Source organism: Drosophila tropicalis, unplaced genomic scaffold (genome assembly GCF_018151085.1).
Source record: "Drosophila tropicalis isolate 14030-0801.00 unplaced genomic scaffold, ASM1815108v1 contig_859, whole genome shotgun sequence".
Classification (NCBI taxonomy): domain Eukaryota; kingdom Metazoa; phylum Arthropoda; class Insecta; order Diptera; family Drosophilidae; genus Drosophila; species Drosophila tropicalis.
This window is the reverse complement of record NW_027173353.1, coordinates 2,484,785-2,503,969: the sequence shown is the minus strand read 5'-3', so window position 1 is coordinate 2,503,969 and position 19,185 is coordinate 2,484,785. Positions and strand designations below refer to the sequence as shown.

Here is a 19,185-nt window from a genome sequence, read left to right as displayed (position 1 = left end):
ATAAATCGTTTCAAATTGAATGGCATATATGCATTTATTGTTTTGTTGTTGGCCTGGCAAGTTGGCAACATGTTGACAAAACATCTCGAAAGCGGATCAGGGACAGCAAAAAGACACTCTCGCAATCTTTTTCTCCTTCTCTATCTCTTTCTGTCTCTTGCTTGATTTTCCATATATGCTAAAAAGCTCAAATCAAAAGTTCAATGTGTTCTCTCTTTACCCTCTAGTTGGCCAAGGGAAAAGCATATTAGTTCGGTGTTTAGAGACTTGCTCTTTGTCCTGATATACACTTTATGGCAATCAACCCTTAAGAGAAAGAATGGTTAAGTGCATGTCACCACCCTTTTTACAGGGTATCAAACAAACCGACTACAATTCGTTTGATTTGCTTATCATTCGATTCTTTCTTTCCCATTTCACTGGAATGAAAAGCAAAAGCGAAACAAAGCGAAGAGAATACAATTGTTTGAACTGCCGCAAAGTAAAGAAGATGTTGCTGTGGTGTACACCGTTGCTGCTTATCTGGATTATACCCTCCAGGGCAGCGAGCTTCTGCACCAAATCCGATCAGTGTCCCATTGGTGATAACCTTGGGCCTCCGCCTGCCTTGGCCGAGGCTCGCTATGATAACACACGTATCTATCAGGTGGAACTGTCGAATCAAACTCATGTCGAGCTATTCCAGAAACTTGAGGAGGCCTCGGATTCCTGCTCCTTCATGGGTCATGCTCGAGCTGTTGGTCAGAAACTGACCATTATGGTGACCTCACACAAGGTGGCCGACTTTGATGATCTGCTGCATAGCTATAATGTAAGCCATCGCATATTGAATTACAATTTCCAAGAGCTGATCGATGAAAACTATCGCGATGTGGCGCCAGAGAGCACAGGACCAGAGCAGCTCAATTGGAAGCAGTATTTTCCTTTGGAAAATATCTACAAATGGATGGAAATGCTGGCCCAACAGAGATCTGAGGTGGTCACCATGCTGGATATGGGCACAAGTACACAAGGTCTGCCCATTCGAGGAGTACGCATCGCCTTTGGCCGTGAGAACGTAACCAGTGTGTTTGTGGAAAGTGGCATACATGCTAGAGAATGGATTGCCCCGGCCACAGCCACATACATAATCGATCAATTGCTGAATTCCCCTGATCCTCGAGTGCAAGAAATGGCCCGTTCGCACAATTGGCTAATCTTTCCCAGTGTAAATCCCGATGGCTATCGCTACACCTTCAAGGGGGATCGCATGTGGCGTAAGAATCGTGCTCTCTTCGGCATCTGCCGTGGTGTGGATCTCAATCGCAATTTTCCCTTCCACTGGAATGTCACCGGAGCCAGCGGAGATCCTTGTCGCTATGATTATTCAGGTCCATCGGCCGGCAGTGAAGTGGAAACCCAACGTATTATCAAATTTCTAGAGGATAACACTCAAACCCATCGCATACGCACATTCATAGCCCTCCATAGCTACTCGCAACTCATTATGTTTCCCTATGGCCATAGCCCGAAACGTGTCGAGAACTATGCAGATCTCAAAGCAATTGGCCAATTGGCTGCTCAGAGAATCAAAGATCTTAGCGGACGTGTATACAAAAGCGGCAGCATCTACGAGACCATCTATCCGTCTAGTGGTGGCTCAAAGGATTGGGCTCATGGACATCTACAAATACCGATCACATTCTCATATGAGCTGCGTGGTCCACCCGATAGCGAACAGTTGTTCATTCTGTCGGCCAAAGAGATTGAGCCCGCTGCCAGTGAGGCATTCGCATCGCTACAAACGATCGTGGAGGAGGCTGGCAAACGTGGTTATTACCCAATTGATATAGAGAGCACCGGCAGCAGCAGCTAAACCACCATCTCTAGCTCCAGCTCCAACTCCAACTCCGACTCCTCGAATAACTATAATGATGATGATAAATGTCGTCTGGCCTGGCAGTTCACATGAAAAACACATTACGCGCGCCAGCGTTTTCCTAATGTTAAATAATGATGGCAAAATCATGACACAAAACCTCATAATACACATATAATGTTGGTAAATCAAAAGATGAAGCAAAGAAAACAAAAAAAATAACAGCACAAATATAGTTAAAAAGACCTTAAAGTCGTCATAGAAATATGCCAGATTGTCATTGTACTTCTTTGTGTGTATGTGTGTGGGAGGGTGATGGGGCATGCCTCTAAATAAAAAGAATCAACACCGACTTGACATTCATAGAATTCCCCCCAAAAGGTTTGCTCAATCTCTCTTACAAAGTTGCAGCCACAGACTAAAAATAATTTGAATGGTTGGAAACGATTTGATTTTGAATCTAAATATCCTTAAAATAGGGCTTCAAACTAATCGGGAGTAAGTAACATTAAGACTAAGATCTTAATGTTACATAGAAGCTTTAGAAGCTGGAGGCTCAGATCAAAAGTGTGAAGAATCAATCTGATAATATTCTTAACGTTAAGTTAATAAATGGAAATTCTTTGGATTTTTTTAAATTTAGAGTATTAAACTCTGCGATCTCATGGACAGATTCGATTTACCTTTTTTGGCCAGAACTTCAAGTTATGAACCTGCAGACGTTGCAGACTTGTTGACGGCAATGGCAACATGTATTTTCTTTGTTTTTTTTTTTGCTTCTTTCTGTTATTGCCATTATAATATATAGTTAGTACATATTATAGCAAGGAGAATTGCTAACACACACACTCACACACACACGTTACTTTGGCTAATCATGTAATGTTGCTGCCGCACACACAAATGTTGCTGATGATGATGATGACGATGATGATATGGATGGATGTTGTTGGAGGTGCATATTCACGATCTAATTTATTTACAAATTTGTGTTGAAATCTCATACACATACCACACATTCGAAATCGTGTTTTCTTTTTCAAAAGATTCTTTGCTATGATTTATGCTAGTGTTGAAATGCCAAAACAAGAGTGGAGAAACAAATTTCTCACAGTGTTCACAAATAGCTAAAGTTTATCTTCTTTTCCTTTTTTATATAACTCTAATTGACTGGGTCATGAGAGGGAGGCGGAGTTGGAGGAGGCGCAGGGAAGTTAAACCAGGAACAGAGTCAGGCTTTGAGCCCAAGCTAATTTAGATTTATTGGACAAATCGCAACTTGATGCGTGATGCCGCCAAGTTGGTATCACCTTCTCCTGCTGCATCCTACTCCTCCTCCTTCTGTCAGCCTCCGCCTTCATCTCTTTTCCTTCGTGCCTATCTACAGCACCTGGCTTGAGGTGTTAGATGTGGCAATTTGTCATCGGTATGGGATCGTGTACTACAGCTGCGATTTAAGGCTCACGATGGAGTAAAAGCCAAAAGTCGTCTCGCACATGGTTACTCCTGCCGCATCATCCAGAGAAAACGGACACAGAGAGTGAGAGAGAGGGTATAATCTTGAAAATGTTGATTAATTTCATACGATTGTCCGAGTCCCAAATAAACATATCAACCCATAAGCAAGTCAAACTTATCAGCGGACACTCTGGACACGCAAACCGAAGGACAACCTCATAAATCAACCAGCAACAATAACAACAACCACAGCAATACATACATAAAAATAAATTTAAGCATTTTTAATCGCTGATTTCCGCTTCATGAGAAATGAAAATCCGGTTTCACTTTACCCAAAATTTACATTGCTTCAATTTCAATGGAAACCAAATAAATAAAACCTGAGAAAATTCCATTCAAGTGCATTAAATAACGACTATATGAAAACCCTACAAAAAGTATAAAATATTTTGAATGATAAAATAATATTTGGTTCTACAAGTTACCTTTAAAATCATTTCATAATATTATATTTCAATACTAATATTGAATTTGGTGTTGTCATTTCTTAGGATATTCACAATATGAATCTAAATTTATATATTCTGTATTTGTCTATGCCTCTTGGTCAATTTTGATTTGGAAATCTTACAGAAGTTGTTCAAAAGATCTGTCAATATGGTTCAATGGATTCAAAGATAATCTAATCTCTGACAAGGAGATGTAGAAATAATGTAGTATCGAAAAGTGAATGATAGAAAAATTGTCAATTGTAATATCTAAAATTTGCTACCAGAAGATACCATTGATCTATGGTCATGATATTGGTTGATTAACATATTATATAGTACCTATCATCAACAATCTATAATATTGCTTTTATGAAAAGTTTTAGTCCCATTCAAGCACTATTGAAAAATAATAGCAACACGAACTAAGCAAATTTTACAAGTTCGTCTGCAACTTCATAGTTTTCTGTTAAATAAAGATTAGAGTTTCACTTTCTATTTAATTCCCTTATAAAACAGAAACCAAATATTCCAATATTATATATTGTCTTTTGTCAAGATGGCAAAAGAAAATATTCTCTATGGTTATTTGATAAGTTAGGGCCTTCTATACATTGAACAAATCGCCAATTTGCAGTTCTCTGCCAACACAAACAAAAAAAATTATCACAAGACCATTTATCATTCACATTTTAGGTAAAATAATATTTGTAATCCTTGGGATTAGTTTCTGCAAGTATTTAGTTCTAGGGTAAACATTAAAATATCCTAAATAAACAACTGCTCACATGGAAAAGCCAGGATTATAGAACTTATGATCCAAAAATGTATGGAAAATTCTAAAACTTTTATTCTACAATCCAGGCATAAACGAAATTTGGACATTTTTCTCTCTGCTAAACACAAAATACAATTCTCGGCAGCACTGAACACAACTAACAACTTGATTTTAGTTTTATTGTTGAATTTAAAGGTTTCGTTTGGTTATGGTTTTTGTTTGTGGATGTATTTAATAAACAACATGCTGTTGTTACTCTTCACTTTGTTTTTTGTCGTTTTAAATTTGTTTACACGGTAAAACTAAGTTTACAAAACTTTGCTGTCGGACAGATCATCCAGGGGCTTGCTGGGTGGCGGGATCTTGTACTCCGTCTCTGGGGTCTCATAGATCTTCTCCTCCTTGGGCTCCACAACCGACACATTGTCGGGCAATGGCTTCTTGGGACCAATCTTGTTCTTGGGGTCGTAGGGCAACATAATCTTGACCTTGATACCCAACACACCTTGACGCAGCAGCACGTGACGAGTGGCAGTCTCAACGTAGTCGTTGCATGGATCACCAGAGTGAATCATCAAGCCATCGACGAACTTCATGGACTTGGCACGCTGACCACGCAGCTTTCCAGAGACAACGACCTCACAGCCCTTGGCGCCAGACTCCATGATGAAACGGAGCACACCATAGCAGGCACGACGCACGGCCAGACCTCCGGTCAGCTTGTAGCGCAGCGACTCAGCCTGGGCAATGGCGCACAGGCCACGGGTGGCCACCTTCTCGGCGTACAGCTCAATGCGGCCGGTTTCAAAGTTGAAACGCTTCTGGACCATGGCGGTCAATTCGCGAATGCGACGACCCTTCTCGCCCAACACCTGTTGAGTCTTGGTGGCCATGATGATGATCTCAGTGCGGGAGGGTGTCACACGCACCTCGACGCCGGAGTAACCATCCTCGGCGAGCTCACGAGTCAAGAACTCGTTCAATTCGGCCTTGAAGATACCGTCGGAGACGAACTGCAAAATGAAAAACGATTCCACATTAGCGAATATTCAATGAATGGGACAACATTTCACGAGATCCGGGCGCTGGCACTTCCCATGCGCTGCTTCTGCTGTCATGTTGGGACGCTCACGGTTTGAGGTTATCTTGAACACAGTGCACACTTGGATGTTATTTTCGTCGGATGTATCACTCCTATTTATTTATTTCCATCTCACACGAATGCAGGGAGTATGGCTCTATATATTTCAATGCAAGTTTCGTTTATTTACCTTACGTTTCTTTGAAATTGTGAGGTTCATGTTCACTTTATACGCCTCTCGAGGAACGTGGTCAAAAAGAAAGAAAGGCCGCCTGCTTTACCGATAGCATGGCTGACTGTCAGAGCTCTGCTTTACCATGGCAGGGTTGCTTTGACAACCCCTATTTGAGAGTGAGCACAGTTTTGAGAGAGCGCGCTCATATTTATGCGCCAATTCGATCACTGCTTTACCGATATCTTTAAAAGAAATGGTCACACTTAAATAATTTCGGCGAATTCAAAATAGCAGGCGAATCGCCTTAGCACTTCGACGCAGGTAAAATCATATGGGCTGGGCGAATTCGAAACATTTTAGGCGAATTAAACTTGAGCATACTTGCATCCCGCTTGCACACACACTTCGCTTAATAAAATAATAAATAATAATGAATTAACAATTAAACGGTATTCAGACAGGACTATTGACTACTATTAATAGTCAAAGAAGCATCAATGATCAAATAGTTTATTACAAATAATATTTTTTTAAAGTCTTCATGGAGAAGCGAATTTAATCCAGAGATTGTTTTGGTTTGTTTTTGTTTTTTATTCGGACATTGAAAAATTGAGTATACGCCAGGACCAAACAGAACCTGAAGAAGGATAACCATAATATCGTATATTGAACGCGATTATACGAGTAGGGATCGCTTTTTAAATTTGCAAACAAACTTTATTTTGATAAGAAAAAACTGAGTAGAGAAAAGAATTGCGTATTACATATAGAAGGAAAATAAAATCAATTGCTGAGAATGTCGGAGATAAAGGCGTTGGAGCACGCCACCCTAAAGGTGCCATATGAGATTTTAAACAAACGATTCCGTTCTGCCCAGAAGATTATTGACAGAGAAGTTGACCAGGTGAGATAAGCAACCTTCATCTAGTGACGTATGTAGTTTCTTCTATGCCCTTGCAAAATATTTGCGTTTCAAAAGATCACTCTCATTTCAAGGCCACATCGCTTGCATATAGTCAACCTAATTTTACAATATTATAGTGCTCACACGTTCCTTCTAAATAATATATACACATATATCAATTATCGCATTTTGCAAGTGCATAGAATATGTGTAGGCGTTTCCTTTAATAACCATTTGATTTTATTTTTGGAATAAAGGTAATGAATGTTTCCCGACAAGTGGAAAAGGCATTGGACGGCGAGGAGGCACCCATTATGTCAGATGTGACCAAACTGATGGGCAATGTGGCCCAAAAGTTACAGGTCCTGAAGCGCAAGGCCGAGGAGAGCATCAACGATGAATTGAGTGTGACACAGATCTGCAAACGAAAGATTGAACATCTCAAGGGCATTATGCCGCCGAACAATGGTACTGGTGATCTCTGGCAGGGTTCAGTGGATCAGTGGAAACGCATACGTTTGGATCGTCTAGTAATTGAGCATTTGCTACGGATGGGCTACTATGAGACAGCCGAGGAACTGGCCGGACGCTCTGATGTTCGCCACTTGACAAATATGGACATATTTCAGACATCACGCGAGGTGGAGGTTGATCTGGCCAATCACAGCACCACCAAATGTGTCCTCTGGTGCATTGACAACAAATCCAAGCTACGCAAAATCAATTCAACCATAGAGTTTAGCTTGCGTGTACAGGAGTTTATTGAGTTAGTGCGTCAGAACCAACGTTTTGAGGCTGTGAAGCATTCGCGTCGCTATTTTCCGGCCTACGAGAAGACCCAATTGAATGAGATCTGTCATGTTATGTCTTTGCTAGCCTATCCTGTCGATACCCAAATGGAGCACTGCAAGAAGTACATGGATCCCAGGCGTTGGGATCAATTGGTTTTGGATTTCCGTCAGGAGAATTATCGCCTCTTCCAATTGTCCAGCACCTCGGTCTTCTCGGCTGCTGTGCAGGCTGGTCTTTCGGCTCTGAAGACGCCGCATTGCTACACTCAGACCTGCCGCAACCTCAATTGTCCCGTCTGTCAGGAGGATCTCAACCGGATTGCTCTTAAATTGCCATATTCGCACTGTGTCCAAAGCCGTTTGATTTGCCGTGTAACCGGATTACCCCTAAATGAGAACAATCATCCCATGATGTTGCCAAATGGACAAATATTTGGACAGATGGCTATCCAGGATATAACCAAAGACGATGGCACTGTGACATGTCCAGTGACCAATACGAAATTTACAAATCCCAAAATCGAAAAGGTATTTGTGATGTGAGCCGAGACAATGCTGATAATAATGGAAGACTTCCCACGAATTACAATCCTGATTATCATTAAACTTAAGTTTAAGAATATCTCTATTTTTGAATAATTATATTATAAACTCCATATCTATATAATCATCTATCGAACCTATCGTATTATCATCTAAGTACAAGTTGAGAGTATTTTCCAAGAATGGTTTTGTTGTTTTCAACATTTTTCGAAATTTTTAAACGTTCTTTTCGTTTTCGTAAATTCAAGCGATCGGCTTAAATCATCATAAAATTCAGTTAAATAATTTATACATATATATTGTTTTTTTATACGATCTCGAGAGCAAACATAAACAAATGTTTTTCATCTTTAATATGACACTAAGCATAAAGAAATTGTTTAAATTTAACTGAACTATGCCATAGATTTTTTTATATACATACATATTTGAGAAAAACAAATCAGATTGTCTTAAGAATCAATTCGGTTAACTGCGCATTTTGAATTTCGATTCGATTTTGATTTTATTACTCGTATTTGTGCGCCGTCGCCAGAATATTGATTTTAGTTCTCATATAACAACAGCTCTTAGTCAGTCAGTCAGTACGTGGTTGTTGATTCGAGCGAGCAATGTTATTTGATTTCTTCCCAAAACGATAAATAAAAACTATATATATATAGAAATATAAGACAAATATCAAGCTAAAAACAAAAGCCTTTAATTCTTTTTACATTTGTCAATTAGCAAAAAAAAGTTTGGAATATTTGTTGCATTTTAATTTACAAGTTTTAATAGGAAAAAGAAACAAGCAGCTGCAGCTCTAAGAAAAACAGCTGCGTTTGGCGAAACAAAAAAGACAAAAACAACAACAAAAACTGCAATCAACCCCCCTTTGACTTTAACCACCCTGTCTCTCTCTCTACTCCCCCCTCAATTTTATTCGGCCAAAAGCAACCACCTCAACTATTAACTATCTACCACCAAAGTAATCCAAAGCAAAGCAAAGCAAAGCAACCCAACCAAAACATAAAAACCCATCTGTAACCAAAAACCTGCTTAGATATGGCTTTAGATTTTGTGGCGACCTACAAGGTGTTGGTTCTGGGCGATTCCAATGTGGGTAAAACCTGCATTGTTCACAGATATTGCGATGAGAAATACTACGACACATATATATCCACCATAGGTAAGTGAAACACTCACACACACACACACACAGCATCAAATTGTTTGCCTAATCTTCCTTTTTCTTGACCCTTAAATAGGCATTGATTTCAAACAGAAATTAATCAATCTGGATGGAGTGCCCATAAAATTGCAAATTTGGGATACAGCCGGACAGGAACGTTTTCGTACATTAACCACAGCCTATTATAGAGGTGCAATGGGGATATTATTAATGTACGATGTTACCAATCTGGAAAGCTATAATAATTTGTCATATTGGTTGCGTAATATACAGGAGAATGCCTCGCCAGATGTGGTTAAAGTGCTGGCGGGCAACAAATGCGAATGCTCGGCCACACAACGGATGGTTGACAAAGAGAGAGGGGAAAAGGTGAGCTACATATATTGAATAAAATACGATCGTAGCTTTAATTTTTGAAATGAAAACTTTAAAAATTCATGAAAATGTTTTTAAAACTTGTTTGCAGATTGCCGAAAACTTTGAGATGCCCTTCTTTGAAGTCTCTTGCAAATCGAACATAAACATAGAAGATGCGTTTCTATCTTTAGCCCGCAAAATTAGGGAACAGCGAGAACGACGGGTGAGTCAAGAAAATAGTCTCACAAGTGAAGAAATTTCATTAACATTTGAAAACTAATATTCACAGGGCGATAATTTTGACAACGATGAGAAACAAGACAAGAAATCACCGGGCTCCAATGGCCTGGGAACCTTTAGTCTAGGCAGCCTATCTGGCGAAAATCGTTGCACATGCTAAATGGCCCAATTTTGCATTGAGCTGCATTGAACCTGCATCGAGATAGAGAGCCAGAGATTAAGTTGTCGAAACAAAACCCAAAAAAATGCGTTATAGAACCACATAGAACACCTGTTTGTGTAGGCATAGGCCATGTACTTACATACCAAAAAAAAAAAAAACATAATACATAAAAATTCAATGATATTACAATTAAATATGTATATGATTTCGAAAAATCATGCCTAAGCATATTACATTCTATGTAAAATAACGTACAGATTGTGCATTTTAAGGTACTTAGTCCAAAACAAAACCAAGAAACAATGATAGCTAAATATTTTAGCATATTCATGCAAAAACAAAAAACATAATAGTCTATTATAATATATGATATGTCTTGATTCCAATAATTATACAAGATAATTTACTAAAAATACATGTGAACACATAAGAATGACAAATATATGTGGGTTAATAAGCGAGCGGGTGTATGCAGGATTGATAATAAATGTCCTCAAACCTTCGCCTCTCCTCCTAGGCGCCTAGCAACCATGTTGACCATAACGATTGGTTGTGACATGCCAGAGACCAATTAGAGAATAGATAAGCAACGAAATTCGATTTCGTTTCATTCGATTTGTTTCTTTGTCCGCAGAAGATGGAAAAATTTCGAGCCAAGGCCTGCTCCTTGCCAATATTTAATGGCCGGATAACTGATGCCAATACCCTGACCACCACATCGTTGCAATTGCCTATGCATGGAGGGGGTGCAGGTAATCGCAAGTCGTTTAATCGTGTATTGCCCACAGTATTTACCATCACGGATGGGACGACAGGAGCAGCCAGCACTTCTCTAGCCGAAGCAATGTCCACATCCAGTACTAATGTCAATGCTTCCAAGCATGGAGTAATGCAACAACTTGCTGTTCCGAAGGAATCAATCAATATAGCCGGACCGGAACTTACAAATTATGAAAAGATTCGTATTGTGGGTCAGGGCTCCTTTGGCATAGCTATTTTATATCGTCGCAAGTCGGATGGTCATCATATCGTGTTTAAGCAAATTAATTTGGGAGATTTAACACCGCCTGGTCGTGATCTGGCCATGAATGAGGTGGATGTCTTCTCGAAACTGCATCATCCCAATATTGTTAGCTATCTGGGTAGTTTCATTAAGGATAATACATTGCTCATTGAAATGGAATATGCGGATGGTGGAACTTTGGCGCACATTATAGCCGAACGGCAAGGACAAGTACATTTTCCAGAGAGATATATCATTGCCGTTTTTGAGCAGATTTCCAGTGCCATTAACTATATGCATTCGGAGAATATATTACATAGGTAGGACCCATCTATTTCTTTGAATAATCCCTAATCTTTCGGCCGATTATATTTAGAGATTTGAAAACCGCCAATGTGTTCCTTAATAGGCGTGGCATTGTGAAAATTGGAGATTTTGGCATCTCAAAGATCATGAATACGAAAATCCATGCACAGACAATACTTGGAACTCCATATTACTTTAGTCCCGAAATGGTAAGTAGTTACTACATCTATTGGATTAGTTCACTTAGATGATCGTTTTCCAGTGCGAGGGCAAGGAGTATGACAACAAGAGTGACATTTGGGCTTTGGGATGCATTCTGGGTGAAATGTGTTGCTTAAAGAAAACATTTGCAGCCTCCAATTTGTCCGAGTTGGTCACCAAAATAATGGCCGGCAATTATACTTCATTGCCCTTGGGTTATACATCGGGCTTGAGGAGTTTGATGTCCAATTTGCTTCAGGTTGATGCCTCCAGAAGGCCAACTGCATCGGAGGTTCTGGTTTATTGGATACCCTTAATATTTAGAAGTCTGGGAAAGAATAAAGGGTGAGATTTGTCAGGTGTTTAATGTGGGTATAGTTGTATTATCCCATTCATAATCGTTAGATACTCCTACGAAGAGGATATACATGGTAATGGTAGCCTTTTAACCGCACCAGCAACAGTTACTGTGGCCAGTCGCAGTAATGTGACCATGGACATGGAACTGCCCACTGCCCAGACAGAGACCAAGCAATTGATGAGCGCTGAGACAGCTGCTCCGCACGAAGTTCTGGAAAAGCGGTGAACATAATGAGTCATAGGATCCATGGACTACCTTTGCTCACTTTCTGTTTCTTGTCTTTCCAGTTCTGTTCTGTATCAGTTAAAGTCATTTGGAAATAGTTTCAGTATGTCGCCCATACAATTGCCTCCCAAAGCTGTCATTGTTTGTGTGGCCATGAGTGATTCACATTTTGTGGTTATCAATGAGGATGGCTCTGCCTATGCCTGGGGCGAGGGTACATATGGACAACTGGGTCTCACATCATTGGACTTGTCCTGGAAACATTATCCAAGTCGCATGGAGAGCGTACGGAATTATCACTGTGTCAGTGCCTGTGCCGGCGACGGCTTCACCATCCTCCTAACAAAGTCGGGAAATCTTCTCAGTTGCGGTAGTAATATAAATTTATCGTTGGGGCAAGAGGAGCAGAAAAACTACTATAGTCCCAAATTGATAGCCAAGTTAGCGGATGTTCGAATTGAACAGGTGACAGCAGGTCTACATCACGTACTTGCCCTCAATCGCGAGGGAGCTGTCTATGTGTGGGGCACAAGCTCAAAAGGTGCTTTGGGATTGGGCAACTATCAGCAGCAACAGTAAGTGGTATCTTAAGAGTAATCTGTCTTCCTTTGTAATTGCTTTCATTTTTTAGAAAATTTCCTCAAAAGATTCTATTGTCCCATGTGAAGAGCAAGCCGGCAAAGATATATTGTGGCCCAGATACTTCCGCTGTCTTGTTTTCCAATGGTGAACTTCATATCTGCGGGAACAATGATTACAATAAATTAGGCTTTAATCGTCCTGGCAAGATTACAGCATTTGTAAGTCCATGCTCAAGTTTGTTGGCCCCAGAGTCATTCGTTGTATTTCAGAAAAAGCTGCAACTGAATCATAAGGTTATTAGAGCTTGCTTCTCATCCACTCACTCAGTGTTTGTGGTTGAAGGCGGGTATGTCTATACCATGGGTCGAAATTCAGAGGGACAGCGGGGTTTGCGACACTGCAATCTAGTGGAGCAACCAACCATGGTAGAGTCGATTCGTTCCCGCTATATTGTGGTGAGTTTTTCGTAATGAATATATCTTATTTACATAGTCAACTATTCCATTCGATGGCATAGAAAGCCAATTGCAGTGATCAGTGCACAATAGTTGCTTCGGAAGATAATATCATCACCGTGTGGGGTACACGAAATGGCCTACCCGAGATTGGATCTAGCCATAGTGGCTTGGGTCTAGAAGTATGCACACCACCTCCTTTGGAAATCGAGTTGGGCAACAATACCGCTGCGTTTACAAACTTTTTAGCTTCGGTATATAAATCGGAACTGATATTGGAACCAGTTGATATATTGGCGTAAGATAAAGATTGTCCAACTGGTAACTCGACGACACCTTTTATATTTTCTTTCCATCTATCAGTCTCTATTCGTCCAAGGAGCAATGTGATCGCGGCTATTATGTGCAAGTCCATGATGTTTATCCATTGGGCCATTGTGTGCTGATTTTGGTGGATACGACAACACCACTAATTGCTTCCTATGAGGAGCCACTGGGAGATTAGTAATACAATTTTGATTTGTTTAATTACACATTTTACTGGTTCCAAATGTAAAATTTTAGTAGCTACATGTATACAACTAAATGTAAGTCTAAATTATCAAACATGTTTAAGCCATGTTCAAGCGGTGCGGTAATGTCCTTTGGGGTTTTTCTGAGATGGGGAGGAAGATGGATAGTGTCAGCTGTGGATTTAGATCATCTGTCAAGTGCCTGCCTCATCATGCATTGTTGTCCTTGGAGGGTTTTGAAAACTAAACTAATAGCGTGATACTTGGCCGCCGTAGCGATCCTGAATAGGGCGACTGGCTCCATACATGCCACCCCCAGTTCCACCAGTACCGCCGCTGCTGCCACCCTGATAGCCGCTAGAGCGATCATTATATCCACGCTCAAAACGAGTTTGAGCCTGAACGGGACGCCAATTGTTGTCATCCATGGTGTTTGACTTCGGCCAAGAATTGTTACCGTGCACATTTGAGGACATGCCGTTGTTTCCATACGATTTCATGGGATTGCTGCCGCCGCTGCTGCTCAAATGAGAGCCACCACCGCCTCCGCCACTACCAGAGGAGGGAGCCCAGATGTTGACATTGCTCGAGTTGCTAGTGTAGCCACCTCCACTGCTGCTGGTGGAATTATCATAACGTTTATTGCCACTGTAATAGTCAAAACGAACAATTTTTAGAAAACAAATCTGTAAACGAAAGAATTTTCAGAGAAACTTACTGAGTGGTCATGCTATGAGAATCATCACGTCTATAGCTAGAAGTGTTGCTCCGATCGGAGTCAGTATAGCGACCGCCGCTACCGGTGCTTGTATTGTTTTTATGGACATAGGAGCCGCCTCCACCTCCACCACCGGCGGTATTTTTATGCACATACGAGCTGCTGGAGCCACCTCCTGCGGTGCCCGAAATGGGCAGATGACGCACTTCCAAATCACGTTTATAGTCATCACGCTTACTCGAAGTCGACGAGTAGTCATGCTTGGAGCTAGATGAGCTATAATCATTGCCGCCAGAGCGTTTGCTGGGCACAGCAGTATAATCATCAACAGCTCCACGCTTAGAGCCAACGGAGCTACCATAGTCATTGCGCTTATAATCCATACGTTTGTTCGAACTAGAATAGTCATCCAGGGCTCGCTTGGTGCTGGATGAAGAGCCATAATCATCATGTTTCTTGTCATAAGTGCTGCGGAAATTGACCAAAAATTAAAACCATTTTTAAAGTAATTCTAGTTGATCATTTACCTGCGAGAGCTGACTAGATTGGCATCAAATCTTGGCGGTGGTGGAGCATCAAAGACCACGGAACGCTTACGATCAGATACATCGGCATAACGATCATCAGAGCGTTTGCTTACAGGACGCTTAACAGGATCCTCGCGAGACTCCATAATTCTAAATGCGTTTTCACCAATTGGATAATCAAAAGAAAAACGGAAAGAATACAAAAAATATATAACGAAATTAGTAAAATTCAGAAAAAATACTCGGATTAGGGGCTTAAAAGGGGAAGAGTAAACTAGTAGAGACTAGGATGCATTTGCCGTCCGTTTAATACTAATAATACTTCTTAATCTTTTTTTTTTTTTTTGTCTGTTCTTTTTTGAGGTTTTGAAGCAGATTGAGAGTTGAAGAAACAACGTGGCGTAGCCGGCAACTTAAAACACTAATTATTTAAGAGTACACACCGGGGACGCAAATGCTTATTTTGGCGAGAGATTATTATAATATAAAAGTGGAAAATATATGTATATATATTGTGTTGTTGCGGTATTATTTTTCTTTTTTTTTTTAGCATACTTCATCTGTTGACGCTTCAATTCGAGGCGCTCCAGTTCAATTTTCTCGCGTTCCAGCTTCTGGCGCTCACGCTCCATGCGCAGCAATTCGGCTTTTTCACGCTCCAGGCGCTCCCTTTCGAGGGCTAGTTTACGTCGCTCCTCGGCCAGTAGCTTCTCTTCTGCACGTTGACGCTCACGTGCCTCACGACGACGTCGCTCCTCTTCACGCAACTCACGCTCGCGCTCACGTAGACGCTGGCGTTCGCGTTCCTCCCGGATCTTCTGGTAGGAGAGCATCTCACGCTGACGGCGCTCACGTTCCCGTTGACGCTGCTGGATCTCGCGATCAACATCGCGGGGATTTCGCGGAGGTCGCTGTTGATCATTGCCTTGACGGTGATCACGATCATGACGTTGCTTTTCGCCAGCCGATTTGTCCTTGTCGTTGATATGGCGCTTATTGCGCTGGGGATGATCTTTGTTGTCCTTGCCATCACGCTTATTGTTATGATTGGCGGTTCCTCCACTGGTTTCCTTGCTGTCCCCATCTGCGCCGCCACCGCCCTTCTTCTCGCCATTGGAGCCACCACCCTTCTTGTCGTCATCCTTCTGCTTGTCCTGCTGAGACTTGTTGTTGTTATTACCTTTGCCATCCTTGGAGTTGGCACTGCCCCCAATCTCGTTCTTGGTGCGCTCCACCGAAATGATTCGACCATGCAACTCGGTGCGATGTAAATTTTCAATGCACCGTGAAGCATCCCCGGATGAGGACATGGTCACATAGCCATAGCAGCGAGTACCCGGTGTACGGGTATTGGTAACCACTTTGGCTCCAATCACTTTACCAAACTTGGAGAAAATTGCCTTTAGATCGCTAGCGCGCGTAAGAGTGGATAGACCTGACACCCAAAGATTGCGAGATAATGTGCCTTGCTTGCTATTATTGGACGAGGCTGGAGTTCCAGAGCCACCTGTGCCACCAGAACCCGTGCCGGCTCCGGATTTGCTGGCAGTAGCATCCGATGTTGAAGTTGACGATGTAGTCCCAACAGTAGCTGATGCTGTCGATGATTTCTCTGCAAGTTCCATGTAAATAATAACAATATTGGAAGAGAGTTATGGTCAGAGGTTTTGAGTTGGCTTTAACTGGTTAACTGTTTTTTTTTTTTTTTTTGTATTTGGTATTTGTAAGGGAAGCACTGTAAACGCGCACATTAGCTGGCTGGATGTGGTGGTTTTTTGGTAGTTTGTTGATCAACGACAAAGCGAACCAGAGAGACCCTAATTATCCTTAAGAATGGTCAAGAGAGTGTGAATTTGATTGGCTGTGATGAGGATGGCGATGAATTGAGTTGTCGAAATGGCTGAGAGAAAGTAAATAAAGATCCTCATCCACCGGAGGTAGTCATCAGTTCCGCTTGCGGACTGGCCGGCTGCTTCTTTACTGCAATCCAATCGATGAACGAAGCGAAGAAAATACATATGTATACATTCCACCAAAAACGAATCTTCTGCCAAAGATGAATCCAGCCCTGTGATGTGTTTATCCGCGATGTCTTTCGTCAAGGATCTTGTACAACGGTCCTCCTTGATGCTGACAGTTTTTACTTAAATGTACATTATTATTTCAGCCAGTTTGCCATTATCCTGACCTCTATTTGTTCTCCTACATCTTCATATATAGTCCGGGGTCCGTCTGCCTCTGTGTGTTTGTGTGTGTAGAGCCAACCAAATTCACACTCTCTCGCATAATCTAATTCACAAGTCTCTTAATGACTGAATTTCTTTTGTTCTTTCATACTTATATTTTTCGTTCACAAAACTTTAATTTGGCTCATGCAAGCTTGCAATTGAGACCAACCAAAGGTAAACGGTTCATTGAAAAAATTCACTGATTTCTGTCCATGCTGAAGGAGTTATCTTAATTTACCTTTTTCATCCTTTTGGTTCGATGATTTTGATGCAGACGACGACTTCTGGTGGCTAACACAACAGAACAAAACAAAAAAAAAAAGGAAAACGAGGCACATTAATACTCTGATTGGATGGGAGGTTCGCTTGATTTCCACACCAACCTAGTGTCCTTTTTATCAGCTGACTTGTCATCTTTCTTCTTTGAGCGAGCACTATCATCATGATCCTTTTTATTAGTCTCCTTATTGCCAGATTTATCAGTTTTGGTTGACGGTTTAACTGTTATGGAACGGTTGTAGGCATCAATTAGGTATCAACATATTTCTATAATTTTCTGCATTGGTGCATCAACAATTCGGAGAACACTTTGCGTTTATTTTCACGTCAAGCTAATAAAATGACGTGGTCCCTGAAATTCTATACGAGTACGATATGCATGATGATAAAACGCGTTTTTACGAGAGCGACTGCCACTTGGACCAATTTTTTGTTAAAATGGGTAAATAGTAAAATACTAAAACGGAGAGACTTCAGCGTATTCCACATGTCACTCATTAAAAACACACATAAAATGGAGCGGAGTAACCTCATATAAAATATTGGTTTAACAAATTCTGGGTTATCTCGACGACTGTCTAACCAGCAGCTCATGGTCTTAGGTCTGCCTTAGATTAGAGGCGCTTTCAATGTTGTTCTTATCATTAAAAATAAGCCTTTCTTACAAAACGAAAAATTCAATCATAATACTTAATTCAAAAGCTTGAAAAACTACAACCAAACTTAAATTTGAAAATCATTATTCCTTATCTGTGCTTACCCGACTTTACAGACTTATCATCTGGAGCCTAAAGATAAAAAGGGTATAAATCAGTTAAAAATATAAACTTTAAAGACATTATCTCCTATTTACCTCATCGTGTAGCAGTTTTTGTTCATCTTCACCAATAGTCAAGTTGATGGACTCATCATTGTCCATGTTAACTGTGTCACCAGTATTGTCCTCTTCTTCCTGGAGTTCAGCAGATACATCAGCGCTGTCTCCATTGCCTTCATCGGCGTTGGTTGAACCATTGTCCTGGGCATCGCCATTACCATTTTGTTCCTGATCACCACCATCATAGTATTGCTCGTCACCGTCCTCGACTTCATCGTCATCATCGAGTATGACGCAAACATCATCAACGTCTCCAACTTGATCTATCTGATGGCCATCATCTTCGTTATGAGAATTTTGGCTACCATTTTCATGAGCCTGCTGCTCTTGCTCATCTTCGCCAGCTTCGAGAGGCTCCACTTTGACTTGAACTTCGTCCTCAATAGCCTTTGCCTTGACACCCGGCGTTAAAAGGAAAGTTGCCGGGTCCTTCCCCTCGTCTTTAAGAGCCTAATACCAACGAAAGACACACACATACACACGCATAAAAAGATTGTGTAATTGGCTAAAATTTAAATAGACTTACATTCTCAAGGCGTTCAATGAGCACACTCTTTGGACCCACAGTCTCAAGTTTCCGGCTCTCCAACTCACTTTTCAAGTCGCAGACACGCAAATCGCAAACCTTCTTGCCTTCTGGCATTGTTACTCGCGGTTCCCGGATTAAGCCGATGCAAACGAATAACTATTAATTAACGATACCACGCACACTAAAATGCACTTATAAAAATCAAGAATATTCGTTTTAATATCAATGAATTATTTTCCTATTTTAATTTTTTCTTTCTACAGCATGTGAAAATTATCTGACAGCTTATACGAGTATACACACACAAGTAAAATTCAAGATTCAAAGATGGCGACAGTAGTTGAAAACTAGAGATGGTACTAGACCGATAAG

General features: G+C 41.0%; 6 protein-coding genes across 6 annotated transcripts; 4 read left to right on the top strand and 2 right to left on the bottom strand.

The window, feature by feature from the left end:
- Positions 1-452: 452 nt before the first annotated feature.
- On the top strand, positions 453-2,238 carry LOC137581868 (zinc carboxypeptidase). Its single transcript, XM_068296250.1, has one exon. The coding sequence runs from the start codon at positions 491-493 to the stop codon at positions 1,853-1,855; it is 1,365 nt and encodes a 454-aa protein (XP_068152351.1). The 5' UTR covers positions 453-490; the 3' UTR covers positions 1,856-2,238.
- A 2,512-nt stretch (positions 2,239-4,750) lies between these two features.
- On the bottom strand, positions 4,751-6,001 carry RpS3 (ribosomal protein S3). The gene is made up of 2 exons (XM_068297500.1): positions 5,857-6,001; positions 4,751-5,598 (listed from the first exon to the last, which is right to left on the bottom strand). The coding sequence occupies exons 1-2, from the start codon at positions 5,884-5,886 to the stop codon at positions 4,894-4,896; spliced, it is 735 nt and encodes a 244-aa protein (XP_068153601.1). The 5' UTR covers positions 5,887-6,001; the 3' UTR covers positions 4,751-4,893.
- Positions 6,002-6,222: 221 nt separating this feature from the next.
- Positions 6,223-8,755, top strand: Kaz (Katazuke). Its single transcript, XM_068297499.1, has 2 exons — positions 6,223-6,745; positions 7,003-8,755. The coding sequence occupies exons 1-2, from the start codon at positions 6,638-6,640 to the stop codon at positions 8,077-8,079; spliced, it is 1,185 nt and encodes a 394-aa protein (XP_068153600.1). The 5' UTR covers positions 6,223-6,637; the 3' UTR covers positions 8,080-8,755.
- Positions 8,756-8,896: 141 nt separating this feature from the next.
- RabX4 (RAS oncogene family member RabX4) lies at positions 8,897-10,450 on the top strand. The gene is made up of 4 exons (XM_068297501.1): positions 8,897-9,247; positions 9,327-9,619; positions 9,717-9,830; positions 9,897-10,450. The coding sequence occupies exons 1-4, from the start codon at positions 9,124-9,126 to the stop codon at positions 10,005-10,007; spliced, it is 642 nt and encodes a 213-aa protein (XP_068153602.1). The 5' UTR covers positions 8,897-9,123; the 3' UTR covers positions 10,008-10,450.
- On the bottom strand, positions 10,366-19,121 carry Saf-B (Scaffold attachment factor B). Its single transcript, XM_068297498.1, has 9 exons — positions 18,811-19,121; positions 18,261-18,734; positions 18,168-18,195; positions 17,512-17,629; positions 17,367-17,419; positions 15,456-16,512; positions 14,901-15,050; positions 14,374-14,841; positions 10,366-14,303 (listed from the first exon to the last, which is right to left on the bottom strand). The coding sequence occupies exons 1-9, from the start codon at positions 18,925-18,927 to the stop codon at positions 13,904-13,906; spliced, it is 2,865 nt and encodes a 954-aa protein (XP_068153599.1). The 5' UTR covers positions 18,928-19,121; the 3' UTR covers positions 10,366-13,903.
- niki (nimA-like kinase) lies at positions 10,471-14,297 on the top strand. Its single transcript, XM_068297502.1, has 9 exons — positions 10,471-11,333; positions 11,390-11,528; positions 11,582-11,865; positions 11,926-12,102; positions 12,169-12,681; positions 12,738-12,906; positions 12,958-13,143; positions 13,206-13,441; positions 13,507-14,297. Exons 1-9 carry the CDS (start codon positions 10,648-10,650, stop codon positions 13,646-13,648), a joined length of 2,532 nt encoding a protein of 843 aa, XP_068153603.1. The 5' UTR covers positions 10,471-10,647; the 3' UTR covers positions 13,649-14,297.
- Positions 19,122-19,185: the final 64 nt, after the last annotated feature.

What these genes read in the sequence shown, in the direction of transcription:
- LOC137581868 (XM_068296250.1), top strand. Translation starts at nt 491, where the DNA reads ATGTTGCTGTGGTGTACACCGTTGCTGCTTATCTGGATTATACCCTCC.
- RpS3 (XM_068297500.1), bottom strand. Translation starts at nt 5,886, where the DNA reads ATGAACCTCACAATTTCAAAGAAACGTAAG. An exon ending in CAATTTCAAAGAAACGTAAG is followed by an intron (nt 5,599 to 5,856) that starts GTAAATAAACGA and finishes TTCATTTTGCAG; the next exon opens with TTCGTCTCCGACGGTATCTT.
- Kaz (XM_068297499.1), top strand. Translation starts at nt 6,638, where the DNA reads ATGTCGGAGATAAAGGCGTTGGAGCACGCCACCCTAAAGGTGCCATAT. An exon ending in TTGACAGAGAAGTTGACCAG is followed by an intron (nt 6,746 to 7,002) that starts GTGAGATAAGCA and finishes TTTGGAATAAAG; the next exon opens with GTAATGAATGTTTCCCGACA.
- RabX4 (XM_068297501.1), top strand. Translation starts at nt 9,124, where the DNA reads ATGGCTTTAGATTTTGTGGCGACCTACAAGGTGTTGGTTCTGGGCGAT. An exon ending in ACAAAGAGAGAGGGGAAAAG is followed by an intron (nt 9,620 to 9,716) that starts GTGAGCTACATA and finishes ACTTGTTTGCAG; the next exon opens with ATTGCCGAAAACTTTGAGAT. An exon ending in GGGAACAGCGAGAACGACGG is followed by an intron (nt 9,831 to 9,896) that starts GTGAGTCAAGAA and finishes TAATATTCACAG; the next exon opens with GGCGATAATTTTGACAACGA.
- niki (XM_068297502.1), top strand. Translation starts at nt 10,648, where the DNA reads ATGGAAAAATTTCGAGCCAAGGCCTGCTCCTTGCCAATATTTAATGGC. An exon ending in TCGGAGAATATATTACATAG is followed by an intron (nt 11,334 to 11,389) that starts GTAGGACCCATC and finishes GATTATATTTAG; the next exon opens with AGATTTGAAAACCGCCAATG. An exon ending in CACGAAGTTCTGGAAAAGCG is followed by an intron (nt 12,103 to 12,168) that starts GTGAACATAATG and finishes TTGTCTTTCCAG; the next exon opens with TTCTGTTCTGTATCAGTTAA.
- Saf-B (XM_068297498.1), bottom strand. Translation starts at nt 18,927, where the DNA reads ATGCCAGAAGGCAAGAAGGTTTGCGATTTGCGTGTCTGCGACTTGAAA. An exon ending in GCTGATAAAAAGGACACTAG is followed by an intron (nt 17,420 to 17,511) that starts GTTGGTGTGGAA and finishes CTGTTGTGTTAG; the next exon opens with CCACCAGAAGTCGTCGTCTG. An exon ending in AATCTAGTCAGCTCTCGCAG is followed by an intron (nt 14,842 to 14,900) that starts GTAAATGATCAA and finishes CAATTTCCGCAG; the next exon opens with CACTTATGACAAGAAACATG.